The sequence below is a fragment of the Betta splendens genome, chromosome 10 (assembly GCF_900634795.4).
Source record: "Betta splendens chromosome 10, fBetSpl5.4, whole genome shotgun sequence".
Lineage (NCBI taxonomy): Eukaryota > Metazoa > Chordata > Actinopteri > Anabantiformes > Osphronemidae > Betta > Betta splendens.
Genome location: NC_040890.2, coordinates 6,155,367 through 6,172,764, shown reverse-complemented (window position 1 = coordinate 6,172,764; position 17,398 = coordinate 6,155,367). Strand labels below are relative to the sequence as shown.

The 17,398-nt window shown below is 46.1% G+C and overlaps 1 protein-coding gene across 2 annotated transcripts; it reads right to left on the bottom strand.

Annotated features, from left to right (window-relative positions):
• Positions 1 to 405: 405 nt before the first annotated feature.
• On the bottom strand, positions 406 to 17,223 carry gabra4 (gamma-aminobutyric acid type A receptor subunit alpha4). Of its 2 annotated transcripts, none has more exons than XM_041072655.2 (9): positions 16,857 to 17,223; positions 16,624 to 16,742; positions 15,665 to 15,732; positions 15,343 to 15,485; positions 14,982 to 15,064; positions 13,541 to 13,684; positions 13,130 to 13,282; positions 7,522 to 7,778; positions 406 to 5,508 (listed from the first exon to the last, which is right to left on the bottom strand). In XM_041072655.2, exons 1-9 carry the CDS (start codon positions 16,943 to 16,945, stop codon positions 4,909 to 4,911), a joined length of 1,656 nt encoding a protein of 551 aa, XP_040928589.1. In that variant the 5' UTR covers positions 16,946 to 17,223; the 3' UTR covers positions 406 to 4,908. The 2 variants fall into 2 exon arrangements, with proteins under 2 accessions (XP_040928589.1, XP_040928588.1); XM_041072654.2 differs by having other exon boundaries at positions 15,265 to 15,485; positions 16,857 to 17,222.
• Positions 17,224 to 17,398: the final 175 nt, after the last annotated feature.

Sequence of the window (17,398 nt, the reverse complement as noted above, 5' to 3'; positions counted from 1 at the left end):
CACTTTCATAACCTTGGTAGTGCTATTTATGAAGCAGGAGTTTTCTGCACTGACTGTTGCTAATTTCCCTCGAGTTACCAAGGCAACTAAAACAAGTGCAGCTGGCAGTGGTCCATGTTTTTGCTGGTCATATTGCATCTGTCATTCTGTGCTCCAGAGTTCCTCCCTTGTTTTCATTCAATTCCCTTATTGTCTGTGGCTAAATCTGTCTTCTGAGTCTGTCTTCTGAGTCTGTCTTCATCGCGAACTTTGCTTTTTGCAGCACACTGTCACATTTATAGTACAAGGCAGCGCGCCATTCGCTTTCTTTAATACGCTCTGTGAAGGAAATAGTGATGAGTCTGTCCCAAACTAACTGCCCAGGGCTGTACCTGTACCTGCAGGGCAAAAGATTCAGAATTCATATTAGGGAATAAACATTGTTAGTCTGTTTATTGTATATGCTGTAGGGGTCAACAGTTCACATCATTCTGTATCAGACACAAAAAGTCAAGGGGACGCTCTGTGGACCAGTGTAACACAATACCTTGAAGCTTTGATTGTTCAAAAGACAGTGTGAAACAGAAAAAACATATTCAAAACCATATTATTCTGTCTGTTAGTGTCCAGTTAAGTATCTAGTTCATGGGGTCACTGGACGGTTGTCACACGCTGCCAGTTGTTTCAAAGAAAGGTCCAACAGGGAATTTGTCTAACATGTTTAATTAGTATTTCTTTTTCAATAATGACTAATAAATAACAATTCAAAAATATTTCATCATATGAAATAATATACAGTTGTCAATATTAAGTACAGAAATCACACGCTTCCTTTTCTTTCAGGCATCCGAAGCTCTGCGGGTTAGTTATTATTATTACAGCTGGAGGGTGTGGTAGTGTTCGGTAGGAGCTGAGTAAATACAGGAATTCTCAAAATATTTGACACACACTGTGGTGTTTGGTGCCACATGAGTTTATGTTAGGAAGCCATTCAAGGTTGGTCGCATTCTATGCTTCTGTTTATGTTCTGTGTGATATTAAAGAAAAATCCTAGAAATCGTGCTCCGGCCTTTGACTATTAATACTGAGTCTAGATAAGATCATTTGTTCACATCACAGAAACCCACCATTACAACATGAACCAGCAGATTTCTCTTGCCCAGCAAACAATCAGGGAGTAACCCCCCCCCCCAAAAAAAACAGTTAGGCTCCAGTAGGCATATTAATCCACTAGCTACCAGAGTAGTACACATGCATTGTTTTACTGCAGAAACTGGGTTAAGGGCTATTAACCCACATGAAATCTCTTCTGTGTTTACATCCAGTCCCAGTTGCCTAATAAGTAGCTGACCACCACATCCATTAACCAGCAAGCTGTGACCCACAGGGCTCTCAGTTATGAAGACTGGAGAGGGTTAATAGAACAAAATCCCAGGGTCCCATATCACCACACAATAAAACATCATCCCCGTTATCTTTTGGGAAATTAGACACAAATAGATAATAATTATAATAATAACAAAGTGGCCCTGAATGGAGGAAGCTCTCAGATTCTTAAGTAAACCATGGTTATTTGCTCCATCTAGTGGTTCAGTACTGTCATTGTGACAGTTATGGTGCATTGTGACGTCATGAGACGTTTTATTTCTTAAATCAATATTTTTTTTGGAGCAGCCAGAAATGTTTGATCTCACAGACTACATAGGATGTTGATACTCTTTATTTTTTAGATTCGTAGTTCTTCTTTTTTTAATCAGGTTGTAGATTTTTCTATGGTTATGACTACAACATTTTTACAGGCAAAAATCCTACACAGGTTTAATGGGAGACAACTTTAAAGTGTACTCTACTGAAGTACTGAATGTTTCCTTTCCACTGTGTGTAAAATAGGGTCACAAGTTATTTTTCAAGTACATTTTCTAAAACGCAAAACCATATTGTGTATGTTCAGAAATGTAACCATTTGTTTTTGAAATATGATTTGAGATTCTGAGCCTCAGTGTATTATCTGATCATCCATTTCCATACTTGTTCTGAAAACGAATTTATTTATTTATTAATTTGCAGGTCCCTTAATTAGCAGTCTAATAACAGAGAAATATAGTTTTTCCAAATAAAATGAAGGAATTTAGGATTGTGTTTAAAATGCAACTCAACAGTTAAGCCACTAGAGGGAGTGTTATTCCATAGTTTAAGCTCTGCTCGTCCCATTTTAACAGCGACATCTGCACTTTGTAGTTGATGAAGAGGCTTAAACAACTAAAAGAGGTAAATGTCAATCACCATGAGCGATTGACTGGTCGAACCTTCTGCAAACTAACCTGTGTCAGCTTTCAAAATGGCTAAATGAGCACGTTGACCATGTTGAGCTGCCTGTCATCCAGAACAGCATGTGTGTGAGAAAAACAGAGAGCTCACAGCCTGGCGTTGGCAGCGCTGTCACTCACGCACACGTGTGAAGCCGCAGACTCACACCACATAAACACTGAGCATCAATCTGTTGCTGGACGGGCTCCTTGTTAGGACATGGGCGCGCTGTGTTTTTATGATGAGATATATTTTGTACACTGTTTTGAGAGACAGGGGGGATGGGGGGCACCCACAGGGACGTAATGACGGCAAAATCAATTTCACACGCGGCTGCGTTTAGGAGCGCTGAGTGGCGGCGAGCGTCTTGATCTGTCCATCATCGTATCTCATGTCGGACTAAGCGGGACGAGGGCTGGCGACCATGACTGCGTGCATGATATGGCTGTTAGAGCAGGAAACTAAGGGCAAGTAAACCAGGAGCGTCCACGCGCACCAAGTCCGTTCCACATCTCTCTCTGCAGCGCGGGGAGTGACTCTTTAACCTATAAATGGTCTCATCTGAATAATGGAGCAGAAAATGAGGCCAAGAGGAAATACATCATCATACATCTGGTGGCTTTTATGATTCCTTCATGGACCTAAGGATAATATTTAATAAAGCATACGCTAATGCTGCTTAATGAGGGACTACATATCACTTCAGGACCAGTATTTAATAAAGCTCATTTTAAACCTAATCGTTTCTGCCCCTGTTATTTATAGCAGGCACCCAAAATGTCACATTGTCCAGAGGTGGGCTTCAATGATAATGAATGCCCCACTCACCTCTGCCTGAGCGCTACAAGACCAAGGGAGGCAGCGCAGGGGACAATTTCCAGACATCACGGTGGCGCACGGCTCGGTAATGGCATCCTTCACACTTTCAAAAGATTCAATTATTAGCAGTGTCTTTCATTTCAAACACAGGACCACATTTGCATTCTGCTCAGTTTTGACCAAGGAAAACACGGACAAAGAAGAAGTTAAACATTGTGGCAGCTGCACTTGTTCAAGGAGTTTGTCAGAAGGTTGATGCCACCCTGAATTTGAACACGAATGGACTCTTTCTATTATCAGAACCTAATGCACTTTGAAACATTTAGATGCTAGTGCACATTTTTCCCAAACTCTTCACTGTTCTACTGTTTCAGACCTGAAACTGACACCACCTGATTGTCCTGCTGAGCTACAGCATGTGACCGCTGGCTCTAGCTTTATATTTACCATCCAGCTGTGACTGTGGTATCCATCTTCTCATCTATCCCATGTTTCCAGGGACGGAATCTGACTGTGTGACTGAGAGCAGGATCATGGAATCTGGAGGTAGGTGCCAAACAGGACAAAAGAACTTGGGCTGATCTACTTTGCTCCACTTATGGCTTTAACGAAATGGGCCTTTCAGCACTTGTTCAAACTGTGTCAGCTGTAGTCAGGCTCCAGCGCAGCTTTACAGCTTCTAGACTTCATCCAGCCACATACTGTCAGAACAATGACTTTCCAGCTCTAATAGAAAAAGCCTAAACTGTCAATATAAAAAGGTCACATTTGTTAGATGACCTCCAGTTGAAGTGTCACATTTTATTGCTCCACAACAATCAACTCGCTACTATTTTGCAGCTGTCTTCTAACAGCTGACTTGTTTTGTTGTTGTATGAAACCATTTTAGTCTGGTACAATCGTTGTCTGTAATCGATTAAGACGCTTACCTTCTACTATTCCATGAAGTAATAACTCTTACTGTCCAACTGATCCACTCTTCACTAAATTTCATCCTCAATGTTCCCAGATTATTTAATCCACCTTGTATGTAAAGAAGCTTCGCTGCGTGTTACCGGTGCGGTTTGAGAGGAGCTTTTTCTGGCTGATCAGGTCCAACACTTCCGTCTGCCTGCCTTTATTCTGACCCAAACCCCTGTATCTATTTCGTTTTGATTTCACCATCATTCGGACGGTAATCAGGAATATATTGACCCAAAGGTCCAGCATCTCTTTGCTGCACTCAGATAATTTGGGTTTTGTGTTATCTGGTCTGACGATATCAAAGTCTTACTCTCCAAATGGAAGTACACTGTAATCATTCCATATAAATCCATTTATCCTAATAAATATATGTATTTATTTACATAACGTGAGTCAGTTCATTCCAGGACGGTGGTGCACACAGCTGAACATCCTGTCGTTGCAGATTACAAAAATAGGAAAATGAAAACAGGAGAAAATCCAAGCTTTCTCTTGACTGCAGGCCAACAGGATCTTAAGGCAGTCGAAGCCCATGAAGACCTTTCCTGTCACACGTAGTGTCTATGTCACATGGAGTAAAGAAGACAGAAGCATATTCCATTTTGACTCTGTATTTCTAATTTGGTGGTACGTTCCATGCTTGCTGTTTGAGGATCGTAGGAAGAAAAATAAAATGTATTCTGAGTTTGCTCTCCGGGAAGCGTAAGTCGTTGGCCAGCACTTTTGTTTATCTGTGTTGGCATGAGCAGTTTCCTGTTATTGTGTTCAAACTCCCACAATCCTTATTTGCTCCCCATCTGGTAGACGTGAATATCTGGGCTCCTCGTCGGAGAGCAAAGTCTACCCAGCTTTAGCCACCATGGTGTCCTTGGATAAGTAGACCACCCAGTAGACCATGTTAAACGCGCCGAAGGACACTGGGAACAGGATCCGGGCGTACTTGTCGATCTTACTGGTTCCGCCCATGCCGGCGGTGCTGGGCTGGGAGCACGGGGTCTGCTTGGGCTCCAGCTTGTTCCCCATCATGTGGATGCGCTCCAGCTTGGGCCCCAGCAGGTGCTGCAGCGCCGAGGCCTCGGCCGCCTGCCTGCCCTGCGTCCCCTGCGTCCCCTGCGTCCCCTGCGTCCCCTGCGTCCCCTGCGTCCCCTGCGTCCCCTGCGTCCCCGCCATCACGTCTGGACTGGAAGCCGCGGCCTGGGGGGTGCTCTTGACCAGCTGGGCGGACGACGAGGCCACGCTCAGCAGGCTCTCGGACTTGGGGCTGGAGCGGGAAAGGGTGGAGGAGCTGCCGTGGGGGCCGCCGGCTAGAGGTCGCAGAGGCCTGGATCGGCCGACTCCTGAAATGTTGGTGGTGGACTGGGCTCGCTGTTGGCTGCTCGGCTCCTGGTGGGGGATGTAATTCATCCGCTTTCTCAGGTTGCCGTTGGTATCTGGGTTTTGCTATGAGAGAAAACATGATGAAAACATCAGGCCCAGCGGTTTGGTAAAGTATCTCTACGCACTTAGCGCCTGGATGCTGAGCAGCTTCGTAACCTGCCGCTAACAGACATAAATGAGCCCCATTGAGATACAGTAGTCGGGTTAAGGAGTTCCTAAAGTGTTCTTTTCACCCCCCACTGAGTCGTCCTCACCATCTCATTACCTGATAGCGACTGAGTGTCATCTGCTGATCCGCCTCTATTCATGTAAAGGTGACCCTCCCATTCTCTGAAGGAAACAACAGGGGCTGCATCCCTTCTCTTACTAACATAATCGAATATATCATATCCCATTAATTTGATGCGAGAAGTCATAAAATAAAGAAAGTCATTTTACTAACATGAAACGTATTGTAGCCTCACATAAAAGACTATAATAGTGTACAGGATTGTGAATAACGCTCTCATTACTCCTGTCTCGCTGGTGCATGAAAGTACTTAGAGTCTGGCTAAAGCTCCTTTGTGTTTCTGTTCTGGAAAGCAGTGCGGGCGACTTAAACCTTTTCATATTGATCTTGTGACAGGCCCCATGACGCAGATGGCCTTCATCTGGAAGCAGCCGATTGAACGGATGCAATGCGGATGTCACTTACCAGGATTTTACTCATTTCACACAAGCTTAAGACAGAAAGTAGGTAGCACTGCATCAAGCTGTAATGCAGTGTAGCGTCAAAGGAGCTTATCTTTAGAGAGTTGATGTTTTCAAGCAGGGACTGTGATGCTAGCACTAAGGCATTTGCAGGAGTAATCCACCCTCTGGAAACTCAAAACATGCAGCGAGTGTGTGTGTGTGCGTTTGTGTGTGCGTGTGTGTGTGTGTGTGTGTGTGTGTGTGTGTGTGTGTGTGTGTGTGTGTGTGTGTGTGTGTGTGTGTGTGTGTGTGTGTGTGTGTGTGTGTGTGTCCAGCTTTGGCTGCACCACCAGGACCTGCTCTCGAGGAAAACGCCATTAATGGTCCTCCCGGTGCCAGAGTCTTCCTGAAACCTATACAGATGTACCCAGGCTGTGTTGCCGTGGCAACCTGCTAATCCACTGATGTGTCGTTGTCACTATACCACATTCAGGCACGATTACGCCACACTGAGATTTGGACCGGAGGGGGCAACTAAAAGTAGTGAGTGTAAAACTGGCACATGTGCTGCTGGGTTCCGTCAGCTCCAGGGATCGGTTAACAGCCAGAACTACTGAACAAATCAATCAGAATATAAAGATCAAAACAAAGCAGAAATATGCGCTTCTCTCATCCGAACACCGTTAATACATGACAGTTACATGAGCAGTGAGTTGTAACATATTCGTCATATCTGACTAAGAGCTCTGAAATAGCTTCATGGCATATTCATAAATTCTGTCCATATGTCAGCTGCTATTGTAATATGTTTAACCTTGTGATGCGAAATCTCAGAATATGTTCGTTTATTAATATAAAGTATCAAACTGTTTAATATTTTTTCCATCTTTTCCAAACAATAGCAAACAAAGCTGTTATATTTACAAGTATAGATGAATAAAAGGTTAATTTGTCCATTTGAGGATTTTGGGAGATTTGACAAAGCAATTACTTTCATTATCAAGTCAGAAAAACATCAGGCGCAAAGAGTCTGAGAACAAATATTATATTTGTCATAATCATAAAAACATGATTGTTTATGTCAATAATAGTTTATAGTTTTGTTGTAATGCTGCTTGTTTTTGCTTTAGTCGTTCACTGGAAGTAAAGCAGGGTCTCGTCTGCGGTGACACAAGTCGCTGTGAACTCACATCCTGTGTCACCTCACTTCTATGTTAAGACCCTCTTATCTCTCACGAGCCTCACCAAAGCCGACAAACCTCTGCGGGCCCACTCCCTGGCCACTCATCCACATACAGTAAGCACATAATAAGGGACATCCTGTGTAAGAGCTCCTCGAAGTCGAGCGCCATCAGATTATTTTCCACAGCCACTCGGAGGAAAACAAAAAAAAAAAAACCTCACCTGCAGCACTTCCTCCGCGTCCTTGACCTTGACAGGAGTGGTTTGTGGCACCGGGGGACATTTGGCCGGCTTCCTCTTGGCTCTCTCAATCTGTGCTTGGGTGAAGTAGTTCACCGCCGCGAACTCGATGAGGGCCGAGAAGACGAAGGCGAAGCAGACGGCGATGAACCAGTCCATGGCGGTGGCGTAGGAGACCTTGGGGAGCGAGTGGCGGGCGCTGATGCTGAGCGTGGTCATGGTCAGGACAGTGGTGATACCTGCAGCAGAGGGAAAAGGAGGAACGTCACAGGGCCATAGATCCAAGGCTTGGAATGAAAGACTTTTAGCATTAAAAAAAAGGAAACGACTTCCTTGTGCCGCTGCTTAATGGATGCTGTTCATTTGCCCAGTGTTCAATAGCCCGTGTGCTGAACTCATCAGCGTATTTCATTAACCGATTGCAGAGGGATAATGAACCAAATATATTTGTGTCTCTGAAATGGAAGAAGTACAAAAGACCCACAGTATTTACAGTATGCTTTGCTAATTGTGTCGACTGGGCACTTGAAGGCAACGTGAAATCAGTAAAGTGCATTTAGTGTATTGTAGTTTATGTGTGTGTGTGTGTGTGTGTGTGTGTGTGTGTGTGTGTGTGTGTGTGTGTGTGTGTGTGTGTGTGTGTGTGTGTGTGTGTGTGTGTGTGTGTGTGTGTGTGACGAGAATCTGGTAACACAGTAAGAGGGTCCTGGGTTCGTTTCCCAGGGGTCACCCTCTGTGTGCCAGCGAATCTAGTGTTTGTCAGCATCAATGCAGCATCACACAACGCATTACACAGTAGCAGCGTATCAATACATGTTCCAGCCCTAAGTAAGATGTATTGGTCCTACAGCTTTTTAGGGCTGGGACACGAGGGGGACAGCAGAGGTAGAGATGAGGAGGCAGCTCCCACTGCATCAACTGTTTAAAGGAGCAAACGGAGACTGACCTGCTGTGAAAACATACAGAGAAGGGACTTCATTTGGAACACGGCGACCGATGATATCAAGACACCAGAATAAAGCGAGCTGCTCCTGGCTGACAGACAAGGTCACACAGCAGAAAGGTCGCAGCATGAGCCTGTTGCTCAGCGCGTCCTTGATATTACTAACCAACGGCAATAATGTGATTGGGAGAAAATCCCCTTTACGTGGAGGTCTGGAACAGCGTGTGCTGCAGAGTCCTTGGCCAACGTGGACTCATCTCCGGTGTGTGGACGCGAGCGCCATCTAATTAGCTGTCAGTCAAGTGCGGCTGGGTGACATTGATGGGTGAACCGTGGCTTGGGGGCACAGACTGAGGATATTAACCTCTGAAATAAAGATGATCTCAACCAAAAAAATTCTGAAGAGATTAGATATTGAAGTTTTTTTTACTCTATTATATGAATACGGTACAGTATGAATGTACTGTATGACTCTAATTAAGTGGAGTTAGATTTTAGTCTATTTTTCTGGGTAAATATTCAAATGACTAATTTGACTGAAGTTCTACAGTTGAGCTACATTTTAATTATTAACACCTTTAGCAGATGTTTCATTTTCACACCCAGAATATCAAGACTCCAGGCTTCGCAGGTTGTGGTGGTACAAAAACAGATGTGCGACAACGTTACATTATGAGGGATGTACAACAATTAAATTTAATAAAAAGATCAGATTTTTTACAAATAAACATATTCTGTATATTATAACTCATGATGTCTGAAAACAGAGAATAAAGGGAAATTGTAATAAAATAATAATACAGAGAGAGGAGGAGCTGTACAGACTGATGGCACCGGTAGGAAGGATCTCTGGTAGCGTTCTGTGGAGAACCTAATACTGATCAGCCTTGGCTGAAGGTGCTCCTCTGTCCAGCCACACACTGTGTAGGGGGTGGAGGTGTTGTCTAGGATAGAGAGGAGTTGGACCAGCATCCTCCTCTCAGCTACAGCATGTAGGGGGTCCAGCTCCACCCCCAGAACAGAACCAGCCCTCGTGATCAGTATGTCCAGTCTATTACTGTCTGCTACATTCATGCTGCTGCCCCACAGACCACAGCCTAAAACACTGGCCACCACAGACTCATAGAACATCCTCAGCATGGAGCTGCACACGTTAAAGGACCTGAGCCTCCTCAGGAAGTATGAGCCGTCTTGTTCACAGCTGAGGAGTTCTTTTTCCAGTCCAGTTTATTGTCCAAGTACACTCCCAGGTATTTGTACTCATTCACCACCTCCACCTCTTCATTTTTAATAGTGAGTTACAGATTTCCTAAAGTCTATCACCAGCTCCTTAGTTTTACTGATGTTCAGTTGATGCGACGTTCTGCCTTCACGCCACTAGAGGCGCTCCTTGATTTTCTTGTCTGTGTAATTGGTTGACCTACCTGGTGTTATTTAGGTCATGTCTTTGGTTTCGTTGGTGTGTATGTGGTTGTAGCTGGATGCTACACCAAGTTACTCGTTAAAGAGAGGAGTTAAAGCAGTGGAGTTCGTTTTGGTTTCCTTTGATGTCTTGTTCCCTGTCAAGGTTTGTGAGTGTCTTGTGTTCATGTTTCATGTCAGGTTCTATGTGACCGTTAGTGAACGGAACGTTTCACATTTGTTAAAATAGTTTTCCAGTTTTCCTGCATTGCAGTGGTTTTTAGTTCTTTTTAGTAGTGCATTTTGTGGTAGAACTGAGTCCTGTCCTGCAGTGAGTTTTTGTTTGTGTTATTTTATTTAAGGTTATTTTCTGTGTGGGTCGTGCATTTGGGGTCTTCCCTCTTCCTGTTCCCCTGTGAGCGTAATGGTTCAGCAGAGGGCCAACTGTCTCTAATGGTGCGGTGTTCACACCAGTCCACAATGATGTCCACCACTCCCTTATTCGCATCCTACAACTGCAGAGTCATCAGAGAACGTCTGGAGACAGGACTCTGAGTTGTACCTGACGTCTGAGGTGCACAGGGTGAAGAGGAAGGAAACAGGACCCCCCCTGTGGAGCTCCTGTGCTGCAGAGCACGGTGTCACACACAGTTCTGCAGGCGGACGTACTGGGGGCGGTTGGTGAGGTGGTCCATGATCCATGAGATCAGGGGGCTCCAGCTCCATGTCCTTCAGTTTGTCTCCCAGCAGTGCAGACTGGATAGTGTTAAATGCACTGGAGAATTTAAAGAACATGATCCTCACTAAGGAGCCAGGCTGCAGGTGGTTATAGGCGCAATGGAGCAGGAGTATGATGGCGTCATCCACTTCTAGTTGTGGTTGATCTGCAAACTGGAGGGGGTCGACTGAGGGTTCAACCAGAGAACGCATGGGAGTCCAGGATCAGCCTCTCAAAAGCTTCATGATGTGAGAGGTCAGAGCCACGGGTCTGTAGTTGTTGAAGACTCTGGGACGTGGCGTCTTATTCACTGGCACAATGCATGACTTCTTCCACTCAAGAGGAACTCTCTCCAGCCGCAGGCTCAGGTTGAAGATGTGTTGGAGGACACCACATAGCTGGGGAGCACAGACTTTCAGCAAACTTGGGCTGATTCCATCAGGTCCTGCAGCCTTTGTTGGATGAAGCTTGTTCAGCTCCTCACACTTCAGGCATACTGTATTAACAGGTTGCTGTGGTGTAGCTTCAATGTAGAGACAGGGTTACTGTAGTTAAAGCTCCATAACCCTGATCCAGCTACACTGTAAACCCGGATTTCTTTGTAATTACAGTTTGTAAGTAATTATTAATAATTCCTTTCTTCTTTATAAAACAGAGTCATCACTAAAACAGACCAGTAGGTATCACTTTTCAGCTGAACTGTTCAGTGAACTAATTTTGTTGAGCATTGTTTTATGTAACGACACACTGAATATAATTGTGAGTATTTATAGTTGAATATCTGACATACAGTATTTGATCCTATAAGAGTTAGCTTAATTAATTAGTTACTTAAATACATCACACGTTACTTTTGTTATTTATCCTGCATGTTTCTTGCTTCATGTGCACAATAAAATCAGTTTTCATACACATACTCAGTTGATAGAGCACTGCTTGGGAAGCAAAAGGTCCCCGGTTCAAGCTCAACAAAACTCAACATGTAGAGGCAACGGATTTCCACCAGAACGTTTGGGTCAACAGTGTAGACCACCGATGACTTTGTAAAAGCTTATAACAAAACAAACACAGAATAAATGCTGGGATCATGAAAACGAGTAAATTAAAAGTGCATTCACATCAATTAGTAGATATAGTTGTTTTGTGGCAATTGCTGACATCTGGCATCTCAACGTTATTAATGGTTGAAAGTGACTTAAACATATGTGCTTGAAATAACTGCGTGCTGCCAGTCCAAACGAACGCCTGTCACAGCCACACAAAGCAACCGGTGTCAGTTTTGGATAAGCTGGTTAAAAACAGGCCTTTGTACTTGGACCCGTCCATCTGCAGCCAGCTCGCTCTAACACTAATCCTCCATCCTCTCCTGTTTGTCTTCCCGACAAATTGCTTCTTCCAGGCCAGCGACAGCGCTGACTCACCGAGGCAGGAAGTCAGAACAGTCTGCGGCTGCGGGGGGACGGGGGGGACGAACCCTGGTGTCACCCGGCCCAGCCTCACCCGGCGCTGCCACGCGCTGGCTGCTGCTGAGGATGAGCCTCAGAGGAGCCACCGACGCAACAATAGCGCCGCTGTGACACTGCTGTCATGCTGGACAGCCTGGGCCGGGCCGGGCCGGGCCGGGCCGGGGCGGGGGGGGGTGCAGCTGGACTGTCAGATACATTGGCCACCGCAGGAAAGCAGCACTGATCCTCCAGTTCTTAATTACTGCGAGGAGCGCTTTTTCCTACTCAGCAAACACACTAAATGCAACAAACTTGTGCGAAACAGCCCCAACCAGAACCGTTTAGCAGCCGAAGACGCAGCGAGCAGCAACTTTCCATTATTCCATATTAGTCACAATCATCAAATGAAATCCCTTTACAAAGCTTTAAAATGGAGATAAATGGAGACACATGGTTCATTAACTACCAGAAGGAGATGTCGCTTTATAATAAAGTAACAAAGCCCATCACATAGTTTAGCAGATCTGTCATTGTTTATATTGTTTGGTGGAACTGGGTCACAGGTCCAAAACACAATGCCCCATGGCATCTGTACATCTCTGCATGCGTTCATTAATCACAAATGAAAATGAAAACCATAACTTCAGGCAAAACCTGAGGAATAAGCAGAACACGCACTCAGATGCGTTTAGGAAGGTATTTCTTGTTTCTTTCCCTCCATATGCAGCTAATAAGTACATGATATAACGATGGCAGTGATGTCATAAGCAATGAGAATCATCCACTAAACATCACAAATGGTACTGTGGCGAATGGACGCTCACGTTCTACAGCGCTGACTTACTACAAAGTTCCACAATCAAACGGTTTCTAATTTGGAATAGAAACTAGAATTTGAGATTTTCATGAGAATCTAGAAATAAAAACTGCAGCTTTTTTTTCGTGCACGTGAACCACGTCACCTCATCATCTCATCATCAGAGACACGCACACTTTGATCGCTCTGAGCGCTGATGCCACGTGTGCATCACATAAACAAACAGAGAGGCTGTGACGGGTGGGGGATGCGTGAGGTCTACGTACCAAAGACTGTGCGCGCTGGGACCGACTCTTTATTTATCCAGAAGGACACTTGGGAGAGGATTACTGTCATTATGCAGGGGATGTACGTCTGAATCATGAAGTAGCCCATTTTACGTTTCAAGTGGAAGTAGACCGTCATCACCACATATTCACCTGGAGGGGCGAAGGAAGTGAATTAGTTTGATTCCAGTTCAAATCGATGCTTCCACGTGTGTGAAGCCGTCCACTCATGATGTTTGCAGTCTACTGAGGCTGGTACACATCTAGTTAAAAGCCCATTTTAGACACTGAAGCATCTGCGGTCTCCAAAAACAGTACACAACACCAGAATGGCGTCTGGAGCATTGTTCCTGCAGGCGTGTTGCTCAGCGATGGTGAGACTCGAACGCTGAAAGGACAAGCGAGTCTCACCTGTGATGGATTTGATGGTTTCACTGGAGACCGTCTGGCCGATGAGGTCGTACTGAACCAGGCTGGAGGACTCGGGGGGCACCTCCACTGACTGCTGAGGCCCTTTGGTCCAAGTATAGATCATCTCTGTTTTGGGATAGGCGTCTGTGGGCAGAACAGGAAGAGAGCTTGAATCCACATAATGTGCTGCATGGGTGTCGCCTCACGTGGGCCGGTTCTATCTGCCATCTTGTCACGAGAGTGTACGCCACCGTATGTGACATACATCATCCCAGCGTTGAAATCCACTTATTTTTAGCCACTAAAAGCAACATGGTGGAGTCAAAGGTCGCTGAGCTCCCAGCTGTCACGTTTCACCCGGTAATGCGTCGTGTTGGGACCTAAATAAGACATGCATTGCCGCAGCGTGGAACTGGCGACGGCCTCACAATGGTCGGAGCCCGTCGCTCCCTGTGGGACTCCGCGTCACGGAGCGGAACGCACGGGTCCAGATGGAGACAGGGAGAGGGAGCGACACCGGAACGCTGCGAAGTCAGGGCCAGATGAAGGGCCGCGAACACACGGGCGACGGCTTAGAGACAACAGATGCGTAGGTCTGCGCCGGCCTGAGGCGCAGGGAGGGACTCTGACCTTTCCTTCACTCCAGGCTGCTGCCTCCTGACCGCAGCGGCGGAGCAGGACGACGAAGGGGGACGAGGATGACGAGGGCCGAGTTGAAGCTCGTCCCCTGCAGTGTCACCGCGCCGCGCAACTGTAGAGTTGCGTTCCGTTCTGTGCCTGATTTGATCTACACGTCGCTGCTCTGCGGATAAGACGGCGCTGCTCCGGTTTCTGCTGACCAGTAGTTCCACTACAAACACGGATACTGAGCGAGGCCCCATTGTTCCCAGCCGAGGATGACATCATTCTGTCACTTAGCCTCGCGTTAGCGTACGGCTCCTAAAAGCGCAGATCCTCCTCCTCACTTCAGTGACTTTTAGGGAAAAAACATCTGTGAATTCCTGTGAATTGCTCTGATATCGTCTATAAAAATGAAATTCTTTTTATTGTCAACACAAGAGCATTAAAACCCCGGTGCTTGTTTTGCATTACAAGTGAAGCTGCTCCTCGTAATGCAGAGTAGAGTAGCACCGCAGGGCACAAGATGGAAACCTGAGTGTGGAGGTTGGTGAAAGCTGTGCCTTCCTTTAAGCAGGGCCTTGATTTGTTTATAGATTTAATAAATGACTCAAATGATGCAGATCTGCAGTGTGAATGTGAGTCATGATAGACTGTGTGTGAGGTTCCTTCTTACACAGCAACCGTCTTGCAAGCGGGATTTCTGAACTTTAGCGTTTCATTAAAGGGGTCAAAGGTCAAAATCACAATATCGTAATTATGGGTTTGGGGCAAAATCAAAATTTGCACGCGTCTGTTTTACATTCTCTCGGACGGAACTTACAGCTGCCGAACTTGAGGGGGCACGCGTGTCCATCCATGGGGAAGTCCACCAGCTTCATGGGACACTCTGCGCTGATGGTCAGCCTGTCTCAGCACAGACCGGCGGCTCAAAAGAGGCTCGCATTTGCACATAAACACAACTTGTGAAGATTTTCTGCCTGTTATATAGGACATTTTAGCCCTGATGATGAGTTCAATGTCATTATATATATTCTAGAGGGTAACATTACACACACTAATCTGGACACGCACCGGTTAGTGATGTCATAACTGTGCTATAGTACCTCATGGTGTAGAGAATGGTGCCATTCTTCATGATGCGGAAAAGCTTGTTGGGCGCCGTCATGTTGTGTGCCACTGACCTCTTGCCATTCCTGAAAAAGGTGTCTGGTGTCCACACTTTAGTCACCATCAGGTTGTTGAGTCTTAAAATCTCCACGGGCCCCTCGTACATCAGCCGGCGGTCCACCCACGTCTGACGAAAGAACACGTCCATTGTGTACTCCTAAGACGGGAGCGTTGAGGAAGAAGAGCACAAGAGGCTGGTGGGTTGGCAGGTGGGCTGATACTGGTTCTGAACGGGTCGCAATAAGCTCACAGCAAATCCGAGGAGAAGAACCGACAAAGGCAGGAAGGAGGGATGATAGAAAGTTGTGTGACCATATAAAATGATGGGATACGTACCATTTCCACATCTGACACAGGCCCGAAGCTCGTCACATAAATGTCAGTCTTCACCTCCGTGACGGGACCTGACGAGTCAGCGAAACACACCAAATATGCCGTTTTCACCAACTGCTTCCTGTTTTAAATCCTATGTCACTAGACTTATTTACACTTCTCGTGAAAACGCGACATCCCACCAGGATCCCGCTCTGAAACGTGTGCAGTAGCTTATCTCATTCAGAGGCGAAGCGCGGACTATCTGCATAATGGGAGTGAAAAAAAAAAACGCTCAAAAGACGTAAAAAAAAAATACATAATCCATTTTTTCTCAGTGAATGAATGCGGAGGGAGGCTGTGCGGCAAAGTGCAGGGATGAGCAGAGCTGCCCTGTAGAGGAACGCTGCCTCCTAACACATGATGCCTGACACACAAATCCGAGGGCCCGTCCACCTCTTCAGCTGTGCATTAAGCCCCGCGTACACAGTTACGTAAACGCATCATCTTACCGTCAAAACTATCAGGCTTGCGGGTCAGGCGACAATATGGCCACAGATTTATACGTGACCTCAAAGAAGCAGCTGCGTCCTGTCGCTTTAAGAGATTCAGACTTCACCTGCGTTCGAGCCACTACTTCACCGTTTCTTCAGCTCCCGAGGCGTGAAAAGTAAAGAAAGGTGTTTTATGACTTGTTACACTGCGGGGGGGCGCGCGCTTATCTGTGTGTGTGTGTGTAGCCAAACTAATTTTATGCTTTATTTATTTATTTATTTATTTTTTCAAGTGTCGTATGAACTTAAGCAAAAATAATAACTACCATTAACTTCACATCTGGCCTCACCGTTGCTCGCACTAATCGCTGCATCGTTTAAATCGTTGCTCGTTCTACGCGTTGCCTGAAAATAGTGAAACTTGTGCTTTTTAGGAATTTCTATGATCGGGCATTTTAAATACATTTTGTAAATTTCTTTCCCACAAACCTCCGAATCCAGGTCGCAGCCTGTTGTCGTATCCGTCCAGAAGTCGGTCCAAAATGCGAGTGAAATTCTCCGGATAAACCTTTTCATCCTTCCTTGTCTGCGCACAAACGTTCTTCACACTAGAAAGAAGAAAAAAGACGAGGGTGTTGATAAAAAGGACAGCCGTAACGAGGGGTTGGACGCCACGGGCTGCGGGTTTCAGCGCCGCGCACGGAGACGCGGCGGGGACTCACCAAGTCGCCAAACACAAAAAGTAGAAGAGGGTCCGAATCAGCGCGGGGCGCATCGCTGTCACCGTCTCCTTCTTGCGGACAGAAAGCATCTTCGCATGCCATTCTTCAAACCTCTTCACATCTCACACGCACCACACACGCCTGAGTCCCGGGTAGAAGAGGCGGCGGACGCGGAGGGCAGGGGGGGGGGGTGAGCCTCTCTCCTTGTCCAGCGCTCCCTCCGCCAGACGCACGCACACACACACGCACGCACGCACGCGCACGGACGCACACGCGTTTCACCTCCAGATTCCGCTTCTGCCGCTGCGTCCAGACAAATAAAACAATCCTGCCTCTCAGTTCTGTGATTTCTTTCTCTGTGCGCCTCTCTCTCTCTCTCTCTCTCTCTCTCTCTCTCTCTCTCTCCTGCCCTTTCCCACCTTCTTTTCTCTCTCTCTCCCCTTGTCCCTCTCTCACCAGCACCTTCCTTTGGTTTGGACACAGATTGGACGTGCACTGCTTTGAAATGACTTGCAGCAGAGATAGTCACATCTCTGTCCAAA